The following is a 12,996-nucleotide window of genomic DNA, read 5'->3' on the forward strand; positions in this document are numbered from 1 at the left end:
ATAGGCGCCCACCACCACACCTGGCTAATTTTTTTGTATTTTTAGTAGAGACGGGGTTTCACCGTGTTAACCAGGATGGTCTTGAACTCCTGACCTCGGGTGATCCGCCCACCTCGGCCTCCCAAAGTGCTGGGATTACAGGAGTGAACCACCGTGCCCAGCCCGAGTGCATGTATTTAGAAAAGCCTTTACAAAAGCAAAAGTGTTCTCTTAGGATTTTTTTCCCTGTAAAATATATTGCGAATGATCAAAGGCCAATAGTGCATATGACCAAGCATCTGTGCACACGCAACAGGTGCCCAGCACTCCCCAGGTTTGGCCGTGCCAGGCAGCTGCAAACAACAGTGGCACCCTCCAGGAGGAGAGCCCATGGACAGAGTTCAGGTTGAAGTCAGAGAAATGAGACTGGAGGCTTCAAGGGACAGTGGCAACATCATGACCAGTATTTGCTCTGAGATGCTTCCCCCAGGAGGAAGTGTATGTTCCAACTCAAAGAGCCCCTACCTGCCGGCTGCTGTGGGTTTCATTCTTGCCTCTGCTGGGAGTCTTCCAAGAAAGTGGTGATGTGGCCGGGCGCAGTGGCTCACGCTTGTAATCCCAGCACTTTGGGAGGCCGAGGCGGGCGGATCACGAGGTCAGGAGATCGAGACCATGGTGAAACCCCGTCTCTACTAGAAATACGAAAAATTAGCCGGGCATGGTGGCGGGCGCCTGTGGTCCCAGCTGCTCGGAGAGGCTGAGGCAGGAGAATGGCGTGAACCTGGGAGGTGGAGCTTGCAGTGAGCCGAGATTGCGCCACTGCATTCCAGCCTGGGCGACAGAGCGAGACTCCGTCTCACGAAAAAAAAAAAAAAGAAAGTGGTGATGTGGCACACCCAGGCAGCCAATGCCACCTGCAAACTCCTCCTCTACTTTGCTGGCTTAGTTGGAAACCTTTTTCTATTTAAAATCTGAAGTTTTGATGGTGCTCATTATATTAAATCAGGCTGTGCTTCCATAGCTGAAAACTAGTTTTCCTCAGCCCATGTTTAGAGACTGATGGAGGTGGAGATCTGTGCAAGGTGCTCACTGCCTGATGACTATAGTTCTGAATGGCAGCCATGAGTACCAGCGATGTTGGGGGAAATGAACTTGTTGTCTTTGGGAGCATTGGAGGTGAGAAATGAGCTAGCTCAGCAGTCGAGATTCAGGGAAGTGTTAATTTAGAGCTATGCTCTCATGTCAAATGGCTGACTGGGAACCCCTCTTGTGCACTGGACCTTTGGGAATGTGGTAGACTCTGCAAAAATGGCCTCAATTATCTCCCAGCCTGGATCCATGCTCCTTTTCTTTTTTTGAGACAGAATTTTGCATTGTCGTCCAGGCTGAGGCACAGTGGCATGACCATGTCTCACTGCAGCCTCTATCTCCTGGGCTCAAGCGATCCTCCCACTTCAGCCTCCTGAGTAGCTGGGACCACAGACACACAGACACATGCTACTGCGTCCAGCTAATTTTAATTTTTTTTTTTTTTTTTTTTTGGAGAGACGGAGTTGAGTCGCATTATGTTGCCCAGGCTGATCTTGAACTCTTGGCCTCAAGCGATCCTCCTACTTTGGCCTCCCAAAGTGCTGGAATTACAAGGGTGAGCCACTGTGCCTGGACCATGCTCCTTTTCAGTGTCACTTTCTAGAGACTCTCATCAGGAAGTACAGTCTATTTCCCTACCCTCTGAAGTTGGGCTTAGTCATGTGACTTACTCTGACCAACAGAATGTGGCAGAAATGACTTTATGCCAGAGAAGCTGAGACCAAGAGACTGCGTGTGTTTCTGCTTACCTTCCAGGATCAGCCCTCATAGCCATGTAAACAAGCCTAAGCTAGCCTGCTGGAGGATGTGAGATGTGAAACCCAGTTTCCCCCACTGCCCTAGCCAACAGCCAGACAACCATCAGAAGCAGAGTTGCCTATCTGGACATCAGCTGGCCACAGACACATGAAGAAGTCTGAGAACAGAAGAACCTCCCAGCTGAACCTAGCCTGGGATGCTGACCCACAGAATTATGAGCTAAATACATGGCTGTTTTAAACCACTACGTTTTGGGTCATTTGTAATGCAGCATTACTTGTGGTAATAGCCAACTAATACAAGAGGTCAGAAGTGATTCACCTTTTCTGGGAAAAGGCCAGACAGCTATTGCAAAAATCTGGCCCTATATAGGGTCACTGGGGTGCGAGTGGGAGGACAGTCTTCAGAAGCAAGCATTTCTTTCAAATTAAAAAAAAAAAAAGACAAAAAAACGGATTCACATATTTCTCTGTTTATATATAATTTCTCTATATATAGACACAACTCTTCAGCAAACATTTACAAGATATGTGGGCCACACTGAAAAAAAGAGTGCACTGTGGACAGAACGACTCCCACGCATCCAATTCCAGGACACAGAAACACACACAACATACAGAGATCTGAATAGGCACAGTAAACCAAATAAATATGACTTATTCCAAATCACAACCACAGATGCTCTCTGGAACATCACAAGAGAAGGCAGAGAAGAGATTTTGTGCTGTACTTTGAGACTAGTCTGTTAAAAAAATAAATAGGAATCAGAAGGTCTGGGACCCGGATCTCACTAAAATAACATCCTCTGTAAAGAACAGCTGAACGGCAAAATACAGTTTTCTCCGGAGGGGCCTTTTGCACATTTCTTCCTGTCTTGGGAAGCTGGGGGACGTAGGGGAGGGAGACGCAAGTCTAATGGCAGCCAGAACGTTGCCGTCTCCCGTTTCTGCTTTGCTGGGGGTAGGGTAGGAGCTGAGAGCCGGTAAGGCTACTGTAGCCTCGAGTCTCCCACAGAGCTCTCTTCAGGAAGTAAGGGCTGACTAGACCTCTATCCACCCTGCACCAGAGGTTGGGCAGAGGTTGGAGGTTCAGGTGCAGTTGAAGTTGCTATACCGAGGGAAAGAAGCCTAAACAAGCACACAAGGCAAGGATGCATCCCCGTCCTGGTGTGCTCAGGGTGGGAGGAGTAACACGCCCCTCCGCAAATGCTTCAATACGCTGCTTTACCTATCCTCTCCCCTCTCCAAAATCCCAGCTGCCATTCTTTGACCACCCTAGAGGTGGCAGGTCTCCTGGGAAGAGCCTTTCTCTCTGCTGCTTGCTGGGTTTCCCCCATTCCAGGTGCATTCTCAGAACAGAAGAGCGGGCAAGACTGCTCTGTCGAAAAGACAGGTAGGCAGAGTAAACTAGCTCACTTCAGGTCTGTTTGTGGATTGGTGATACTCTGTGTGAAGACCTGGAGAGGATTGTTCCTAGACCTAGCACGGCCCTGGACCCAGCTCATCAGCAGATGTTTCCCAAGGAAAACACACGTCACCCTCTACCCTGGCTGACCTCTGCCTTCCTTTTCCTTCTTTGTCCTGAGTGAGTAATTGCGCTTAGAGAAAAGCTGCACCCCACCACCATTAAGTGGCTTTCACCAAACATACACCTTTCCAAGACCCAATACTTGGAAGGAGAGGCGGTTTTCCCTTGCAAGATGGCAGCAGGATACAGACTCTGCCCTGCCTGGGGGGCTCTGAGCAGGACCCCAAAGAGCTCTGACCGTCTCATGCCTACAGACACTTTTTGTGTCCACTACCTGCCTATGTGGGGAGATGCTTTTCTTGAAAAGAAGAAAACAAGTATCTTCTGGCATCAGACAGAGGAGAAAAAAGGAGAAAATACAACGGATGGAATCCCAGACTCCAAGAGAGATGTGTGAGGGACTCCTGTGTGCCTTTTCTTTTTTTTTTTTGAGACGGAGTCTTGCACTGTCGCCCGGGCTGGAGTGCAGTGGTGCGATCTCAGCTCACTGCAACCTCCACCTCCCAGGTTCAAGTGATTCTCCTGCCTCAGCCTCCCAAGTAGCTGGGATTACAGGTGCCCGCCACCACATGCAGCTAATTTTTTGTATTTTTAGTAGAGATGGGGTTTCACTATGTTGGCCAGGCTGGTCTCAAAACTCCTGACCTTGTGATCCGCCCACCTTGGCCTCCCAAAGTGCTGGGATTACAGGCGTGAGCCACCGTGCCCTGCCTCCTGTGTGCCTTTTCTGGGGGAGGCCTCAGGACCAGGGTGGCTTAGCATCAAAAGAATGGGGGAGGAAGTACATTTGTAGTCCCTCCTCCAAGCCAGTGGTTCTCAAATGAGGGCAATTTTGCCCTGCAGGGAACATTTCGCAATGCCTAGAGACATTTTTGGGGGCTGTCACAACCAGGGATATGGGTGGGGGATGGCACTACTGGCATCTGGTGAGGCCCGGGATGCTGCTCAGCATCCTACAATGCAGGGGACAGTCCCCTCAAAAAGAATCACCTGGCCCCAAATGTCAGTAATGTCGAGGTGGAGGGTCAGTCTCTAAGTCAATCTTTAGCCATGTCCAGAACATCGCCAAAGGCCCCTTGCAGAGGAGCATAGAGGTAGCCCCACACACCTCTTCTACACCAATTTCCAAAAAGAAATTCTCTCCCCAGGTCTCATCTTACAAGACAGTTTGGAGGGACAGGGAAAGAAGAAGAGGAGACCATTCTGGGCACCAGCAAACGAAGATGGCTTCTCCTCCACCAACAACCCCCACCTCCTGCAAGGGAGGAACGCCAGACTTGGGCAATCTTTGGTCAAACAGGAAAATGTAAGGCTGAATTGAAGGGGTACTCCCTCCACCCCATGTGCCCAGAAGTAAAAGTCAGGGTAGTTTCTTTGCGCACTGAACTCCATGCTTGTGAACAGACACCAGGACCCCGCTCCCAGGGTGGCCGTCCAGCCAGGAGGAAAAGTAAGCAGAGGAACAGGGTGGGCAGCTTGGCTGAGGCGCCCCTCACTTGTTCTCAATCAGAGTCTGCACCTTGTACACGAGGTCCCGCGCCAGCTTCAGGACTTGCTTGGTGTTGTGTCTCTCAGCCATTTCTGAAAGAGCAGAAGGAAAAATCTCATGAGCCTCCTTCTGTGTCCAGTCTTAGGGTACAATTCCAGCCCCTGGAGGCTTCTCTGGGGGTGTCTCCATCACAGATTGGCTCAGGAAGCAGAGGCCCTGGAGAAGGCCTCTACCTCTGGACCTCAGTTTCCTCATCTGTAAAATGGGGATTGGAACAGCAGCCACCTCACCAAGTTACTGTGGGGATTGGATGGGATAATGCTGGTTCACAGGATGTGCTATAAAAAGGTGGGGTCAGCCAGGTGCGGTGGCTCATGGCTATAATCCCAGCACCTTGGGAGGCCGAGGCAGGTGGATCACCTCAGGTCGGGAGTTTGAGACCAGCCTGACCAACATGGAGAAACCCTGTCTCTACTGAAAAAAAAAAAATTAGTCAGGCGTGGTGGCGCATGCCTGTAATCCCAGCTACTCAGGAGGCTGAGGCAGAAGAATCGCTTGAACCCGGGAGGCAGAGCTTGTGGTGAGCCGAGATTGCACCATTGCACTCCAGCCTGGGCAATAAGAGCGAAACTCCGTCTCAAAAAAAAAAATAAATAAAAATGAAAAGGTGAAGTCCTTCCACCCCTCTCCTATAAACAGAATGACTGAAAGCAGTGCTGGGCATACAGTAGACACTGAAAGATATGAAAAGGAGGAAGCAACAGAGGGAGGAAAGATGGAGAGGGAAGAGGGGAAAGGGACAATAAAAGCAAAGAAAAAAATAATTTTATCAAGAGCCACACAATGTGGTCAGACTTCTAAGCCAAATAATCCTAAACTTAAGACATTTATCATAAATAAACCATTTAGTAGAAAGAAAAAAAAAAAATTAAAACTAAGACATGGTTCCCAAACTGGGTACCAAGGTACCCCAGCGTGTCATAGTGAACTTACAGGGGCACTGTGGAGTATTTGGGTATTTCGAGGGAAGCGCAGGAATACTCCATCTAAGTTGAGCACCATGTCAACTGTTAGCTGGAGTGAGTTCACGAATTTCACTACACTCTCATCAATAACTTTCTTCTTTTTTTCTTTTGAGACAAGCTCTCACTCTATTGCCCAGGGTGGAGTGTGGTGTGGTGTGATCTCGGCTTACTATAACCTCCACCTCCCAAGCTCAAGTGATTCTCATGCCTCCTGTAATCCCAGCCTCCTGAGTAGCTGGATTATAGGTGTGCACCACCACGCTGGGCTAATTTTTGTATTTTTAGTAGAGACAAAGTTTTGCCATGTTGGCCAGGATGGTCTGGAACTCCTGACCTCAAGTAATCCACCCGCCTTGGCCTCCCAAAGTGCTGAGATTACAGGCGTAAGCCACTGTACTCAGCGTCCCATCAATGACTTTGTCTTTGCAAAGCTAGGTTTTCAGCAGCTGCTGCAATAGAAAGTAAGTGCCATGGGCCAGGCCGGGTGGCTCATGCCTGTAATCCCAGTACTTTGGGAGGCCGAGGCGGGCGGATCATGAGGTCAGGAGATCGAGAATATCCTGGCTAGCATGGTGAAACCCCGTCTCTACTAAAAATACAAAAAAATTAGCTGGGTGTGGTGGTGTGTGCCTGTAGTCCCAGCTACTTGGGAGGCTAAGGCAGGAGAATGGCGTGAACCTGGGAGGCAGAGCTTGCAGTGAGTCGAGATTGCATCATTGCACTCCAGCCTGGGTGACAGAGCAAGACTCCATCTCAAAAAAAAAAAAAAAAAAAAAGAAAGTAAGTGCGTGCCATGTGAAAATCAATATGGAATAGAAAACAAAAGAGGTGGCGTCCAATCTGATTCCAAGGCTTGAGAAGGTATGCAAAGCCCAATGGGTGCACACACCCCATTAGCAATTTTGCTTATTCGGGAACAATGTAAAATGTTTTCTTTTGATATATATGTATTATTGGCTAGGCACAGTGGTTCACACCTGTAATCCCAGTACTTTGGGAAGCTGAGGTGGGCAGATCACCTGAGGGTGGGAGTCTGAGACCAGCCTGACCAACATGAAGAAACCCTGTCTCTACTAAAAAAAGTTGTCATCCTGTAATCCACTACTCAGAGGCTGAAAGAGAAACATTGAACCAGAGGCAAGGTTGATGACTGAGATAACCTTGTGGCTTCTAAATTGTTAGGATATAAATATTTATTAAGCGGTTTGGACCTAACTACTTACTAAATGACACTTTTGGCCTGGGGTGCTGTTACAATTTTACAGAGACACTAGGGGTGCATGAATTGAGAAAATTTGGGAATCTTTACGCTAACAGATGAATTGCTTTGGACTCTCAATCATGCCTTCAAACTGAAAATAACCTACATGCTAATGATAAGGAATGGTTCAGTAAGTTATGAAATAGTCACTTGAGATATATTTTGTAGTTTTAAAAAATGACTGGCCGGGCACAGTGGCTCACACCTATAATCCCAGCACTTTGGGAGGCCAAGGCAGATGGATCGCCTGAGGTCAGGAGTTCTAGACCCGCCTGGCCAACATGGCAAAACCCTGTCTCTACTAAAAATACAAAAATCAGCCGGGCATGGTGGCGCATGTCTGTAATCCCAGCTACTCAGGAGGCTGAGGCGGTAGAATCGCTTGAACCTGGAAGGCGGAGGTTGCAGTGAGCTGAGATCGTGCCACTTCACTCCAGCATGGGTAACAGAGTGAGACTCCGTCTCAAAAAAAAAAAAAAAAAAAAAAAAAATTATATGAAGACAATATTTGAAATATTAAGTGAAAAAAGGCATATACAACTGGATTCTGAAATTGTAAAAACATAAAAATAAAAATGACTGTGGTTTCCTGGATTAGACCCTAGAACAGAAAAAGAATATTAGTGAAAAACCAGGTGAAATCCAAATAAAGCCTGTAGTTTAGTAGGTGGTAATGTGCCAATGATAATTTCTTAGTTTTGGCAAATGTACCAGGGTTATGTCAATGCTAACAGTAGGCAAAGCTAGGCCAAGGTATCACGCACTCTCTGTGCGTCTAAATCTAAAACAGTTCTCAATCTACAATTTTAGTAGACAACTAAAATGCAAAATTATTCCCCCAAAAAGTTTACTTAAATTAAGAACCCTAATAATGTTTCAAAAGTGAGGTCACAGTTGGCTTTTTTCTTTTGTTTTTTTCCAGAACTTTCTTTCATTAAAAAAATTTTTAAATAGTGATAACAGTGGCGATAGCTTTCATTTATTGGGTCCCTCATATGAGCCAGGTACCATGTGCTGGGATTTAGCCATGTTGTCTCCTGTAATCCTCTGGACCTCCCTGTGAGGGAGGGAGTGTTAGTACCATTTTATCCCTGAAGAATCCGAGGCCTAGAGATGTGAAGTCACTTGGACAAAGTCACACAGCTCCCAGGAGCCTGGATCAGAATTCACATCTGTCTGATTTCAAAGGCTATGTCTTTTTTGTGTTACTTAAATTGCTGCCCTGGGCCTGCTTTTCCTATGCACGTCAACCCTCCAAAGCAGACACTGCTAGCCCATTTCACAGATGAGGAAGTGGATGTTTAGAGAGAGGGGAAGTGACTTGACCATGGGCACAGCTGGTCAGAGGTAGAACCAGACTTTGCCCCTGAGCTGATTTCAACACCTGTGGTCCCCTCTGCCAGATCCCTGAGAAAAATGCACCCTCAGCATTACAAGATGTGAACTCGTCCTTTTGGAAATAGCCGTAAGAAGTGTGCAGAGCCCTCTTTATCCCCTTCGCCATGCATCCATCTCAGCCCATCTTCATTCCTCCTGAGATCCCCAAAAGGGGCCTCCAGAAGCCTGCACCCCTCTCATGAGGCCCCAGTCATGTGGGTACCATTGAAGAATTTGATGATGTCTGTGAAATCCATGTTGTTCTCCAAAATGATGTCACGGTAGACTTCCACCAGAGCCAGTGCAATGAATAGGACGTAGTGCGCAGAGGAGACATGTTTGGCTGCCCAGATCGTCTCCCAGACCATGAAGACGTCATCATAGACGAGTTCTGCCGAGACACCAACACACATGGGGAGAGAATTGGTGACAGGGCTCACAGTGTTGCCCTGCCTTTGGGAAGCCCCCCAAGCTGGGAAAATCCCGGGCAAGTTTTGCCTTATGCCTCTGCCCTGGCGCAGTGGACAGAATTCAGGTCAGAAGGCAGGAGACTTGGACTCTGTCATTTGACCACCAGAAACCTCAGTTTTCCTCATCTGTAGGATGGGCTGTGTAAACCAGGTGAGTTCTAAGTTCCTTCCAGCTCTGACATTCTGTAAGTGGAGGAACCAGGCACGTGCAGGTTTGAATTACACGGATCTGTTCTTGCCCTGCCCTTAGACAAGCAACACCTGCTATCCCTGCACCCCCATCTCCATTAGCACCCATGGAGGCCTCTCTTCTTTCCCCCCACACACTGGCAGAACCGGCTGTGGCCTCTGAGTCTAGTGAAGAGATATAATAGAGCAATGGTTAAAAGCAAGCCTTTGGCTGGGCGTGGTGGCTCACGACTGTAATCCCAGCACTTTGGGAGGCCGAGGCGGGTGGATCATGAGGTCAGGAGTTCAAGACCAGCCTGGCCAACATGGTGAAACCCCCATCTCGACTAAAAATACAAAAAACAATTAGTCGGGCATGGTGGCAGGTGCCTGTAATCCCAGCTACTCAGGAGGCTGAGGCAGAGAATTGCTTGAACCCAGGAGGTGGAGGTTGCAGTAAGCCGAGATTGCACCACTGCATTCCAGCCTGGGTGACAGAGCCAGACTTCGTCTCCAAAAAAAAAAAAAAAAAAAAAAGGCTGGGTGTGGTGGCTTACACCTGTAATCCCAACACTTTGGGAGGCCGAGGCAGGTGGATCACCTGACGTCAGGAGTTTGAGACCAGCCTGGCCAAACATGGTGAAACCCACCTCTACTAAAAATACAAAATAATTAGCCAGGTGTGGAGGCGGGTGCCTGTAATCCCAGCTACTCGAGAGGCTGAGGCAGGAGAATCGTTTGAACCTGGGAGGTGGAGGTTGCAGTGAGCCAAGATCATGCCATTGCTCTCCAGCCTGGGCGAAAAGAGTAAGACTCCATCTCAAAAAAATAAAAATAAATAAAAATAAGCCATCCTTCCTATGTCTGATAAACTTGGTGTGAATCCTTCCTCCATCACTTGCTGGCAAGGGGAGCCTGGGGTAGTTACTTCTCCATGAGCCTGTCTCTTTCCTCATCTGTAAGTTGGGTGAAGCTGATAACAGAAAAAGACTAAAGAGATAATACATATAAATGACTCGGCACAGTGCGCGGCACTAAAACACTCCATACATGTCAGTTTTTGTTGTTGTTGTTGAGATGGAGTCTTGCTCTGTCACCCAGGCTAGAGTACAATGGTGTGATCTCAGCTCACTGCAACCTCCGCCTCCCAGGGTCAAGCGATTCTCCTGCCTCAGCCTCCTGAGTAGCTAAGACTGCAGGCGTGTGCCACCACGCCCGGCTTATTTTTTGTATTTTGAGTAGAGACGGGTTTTCACCATGTTAGGTCTCAATCTCCTGACCTCATGATCTGACCACCTCGGCCTCCTAAAGTGCTAGGATTATAGGCGTGAGCCACTGCACCCGGCCCATGTCAGATATTATTATAATTATTAACATCACCCCAAATCTGAACAATAGCAACAAGGTACTGTGTTGTACATCCCTTTTATGTCATGTTGGGAACATGCATGAAATAGCCCCTGCCTCATGGGCTTTAGAGTTCGTGGGCTCTGAAAAGCAGCACAGCAGAATGAAAGAGATGGGTTCAAGTCCTGGCTGTACTCACCCTAGCCCTGAAGTTAACTCTCCCTAGCTCTGAATTTAACCCATCTCAGCCTCGGTTTCCTCATTGGTAAGATGAAGATCTTAACAGCACCTACTGCAGAGTGTCAATGCGAGATAAGGCAGGTGAAACGGTAGTCTGGACTCCATAAACGTGTGCTTCTCTCCTCTGCTGCCTCTGGGGCCAACCTCTCAACCTCACCTCCATGGGATCTTTTCCCCTGAAAGTTCTGCTACAAAGAGTTTAGACACAGGTCCCCAGTTTAAAGTCTGTACCTCGCTTGAAATCCAGCAGGAACCAGCGGTAGCAGAAGTAGAAGTGAGTATAGTCCCCATTCTGATGCATCAGCTCAAACAGCTCCGAGTCCAGGATCTGTCAAGGAAGGAAAGGCAGTATCAGCCTCCTGGGAAGAGGTTGGAGCAGAGGAGACAGCTGAATAAATGGTGGTACATCTGCACACCAGACACCATATAGCCCTCAACAGCCAGGTACAGTTTAAAAAATGGGAAAAGATCTGAATAGACATTTGTCCAAAGAAGATTCACAAATGGCCAAGAGGCACATGAAAGATGCTCAGCATCCTTAATCCTTAGGCAAATGCAATTCAAAACCACAACAAGATATCAATTCACACTCACTAGGATAGTTAAAATTAAAAATGACACACAATAACAAGTGTTGGCGAGGATGCAGAGAAACTGGAACCCCCATACACTGCTCCTGAGAATGTAAAATGGTGTGTGCTGTGGAAAACAGTGTGGCAGTTCCTCAAAAACTTCAACACATAATTTCCATATGATGCAGCAATTCCACTCTTAGGTATATCCTCAAGAAGAATGAAAACATCTATTGGTCAGGTGTGGTGGCTCAGCACTTTGGGAGGCCAAGGCAAGAGGATCACTTGAAGACAGGAGTTTGAGACCAGCCTGGGCAACATAGCAAGACCCTATCTCTAAAAACAAAAAAAAAGAATTTTTTATTAGCCTGGCATGGTGGCCTGGGCATGTAGTCCCAGCTACTCAGGAGGCTAAAGTGGGAGGATCACTTGAGCCCAGGAGTTCAAGGCTGCAATGAACTATGATTACACCACTGGACTCCAGCCTGGGTGACAGAGTGAGACCCTATCTAAAAAAACAAAATGAAAACAAAAACATGTCCACATAAAAATCTGTTCATGAATGAATGTGTGTAATGTGTTATTCATAATAACCAACAACTGGGAAACAACTCAAATGTCCATCAAGACATGAATGGATAAATAAAAAGTGGCCTATCCATACAATCTAATTTAATATTATCTGGTAATAAAAACAAAGTTTGTTTTTTTGAAACTGAGTCTCACTCTATTGCCCAGGCTGAAGTGCAGTGGTGCGATTTCAGCTCACTGCAACCTCTGCCTCCCAGGTTCAAGCGATTCTCGTGCCTCAGCCTCCCAAGTAGCTGGGATTACAGGCGCCCGCCACCACGCCTGGCTAATTTTTGTTATTTTTAGTAGAGACGGACAGGGTTTCACCATGTTGGCCAGGCTGGTCTTGAACTCCTGACCTCAGGTGATCCACCCACCTTGGCCTCCCAAAGTGCTGGGATTACAGGCGTGAGCCACCGCACCTGGCCTCGAACTAAGTTTTGATACATGCTACAATGGATCATACATACATGATAAACCTTGACATCATTATGCTAGGTAAAAGAAGCCAGTCACAAAAGGCCACATATTGTATTATTCCATTTATGTGAAATGTTTAGAAAAGGCAAATCCACGGAGACAGAAAGTAGCTCCTTGGTTTTCAGGGGCTGGGGAGACTGAGGGGATGGGGAGTGGCTGTTAGTGAAGAATTTCTTTCTGGGGTAATGAAAATGTTCTGAAATTGGTGTTGCTGCACAACTCTGTGAATAAACGAAAAGCCACTGAATCGTACACTTCAAAAAGGTAAATTTTATGTATCTAAATTATATTTTAACAAAACTGTTATAAAAGAAACAGATGGTGGAAGAATACCTCCAGCTATTGGATATGCTATTCAGTGGGGAAAAAAAAAACATGTTTGAAAAATAATGTATAGAAAGAAAAGTATGCACAAAATGACTCTAATTATGGAAAACATGTACATAGAAAATGGGCAAAGCATATGAATAGGCACTTCACAATCCAAATGAACCAAAAAAAATAGAAGATATTCAATTTCACTGTCAATCAAGACAATGCAAATAAAATCACAATGAAAAAAACTGAATGAAGAAGACATACTATTTGATCGCACAGCAGGGTAACTATGGTCAATAATAATTTCACTGTACATTTTAAAACA

The 12,996-nt window shown here is 47.0% G+C and overlaps 2 protein-coding genes across 3 annotated transcripts in view; one reads left to right on the forward strand and one right to left on the reverse strand.

Annotated features, from left to right (window-relative positions):
• The window catches only part of CRYBB2 (crystallin beta B2), a 679,427-nt gene that overhangs the window by 303,571 nt on the left and 362,860 nt on the right, over positions 1-12,996 (forward strand). The window lies entirely within an intron of this gene.
• The window catches only part of SGSM1 (small G protein signaling modulator 1), a 121,768-nt gene continuing 109,688 nt past the window's right edge, over positions 917-12,996 (reverse strand). Inside the window, exons 23-25 of one of the 2 annotated variants that reach the window (XM_032139561.2) lie at positions 10,963-11,059; positions 8,730-8,897; positions 917-4,935 (exon numbers count right to left, since the gene is read on the reverse strand). In XM_032139561.2, coding sequence (XP_031995452.1) covers positions 4,847-4,935; positions 8,730-8,897; positions 10,963-11,059 — 354 coding nt within the window. In that variant the 3' untranslated portion in view covers positions 917-4,846. The remainder of the gene's footprint in view (positions 4,936-8,729; positions 8,898-10,962; positions 11,060-12,996) is intronic. The other variant, XM_032139562.2, reaches the window with a different exon arrangement.

Source organism: Hylobates moloch, unplaced genomic scaffold (assembly GCF_009828535.3).
Source record: "Hylobates moloch isolate HMO894 unplaced genomic scaffold, HMol_V3 SCAFFOLD_19, whole genome shotgun sequence".
Classification (NCBI taxonomy): domain Eukaryota; kingdom Metazoa; phylum Chordata; class Mammalia; order Primates; family Hylobatidae; genus Hylobates; species Hylobates moloch.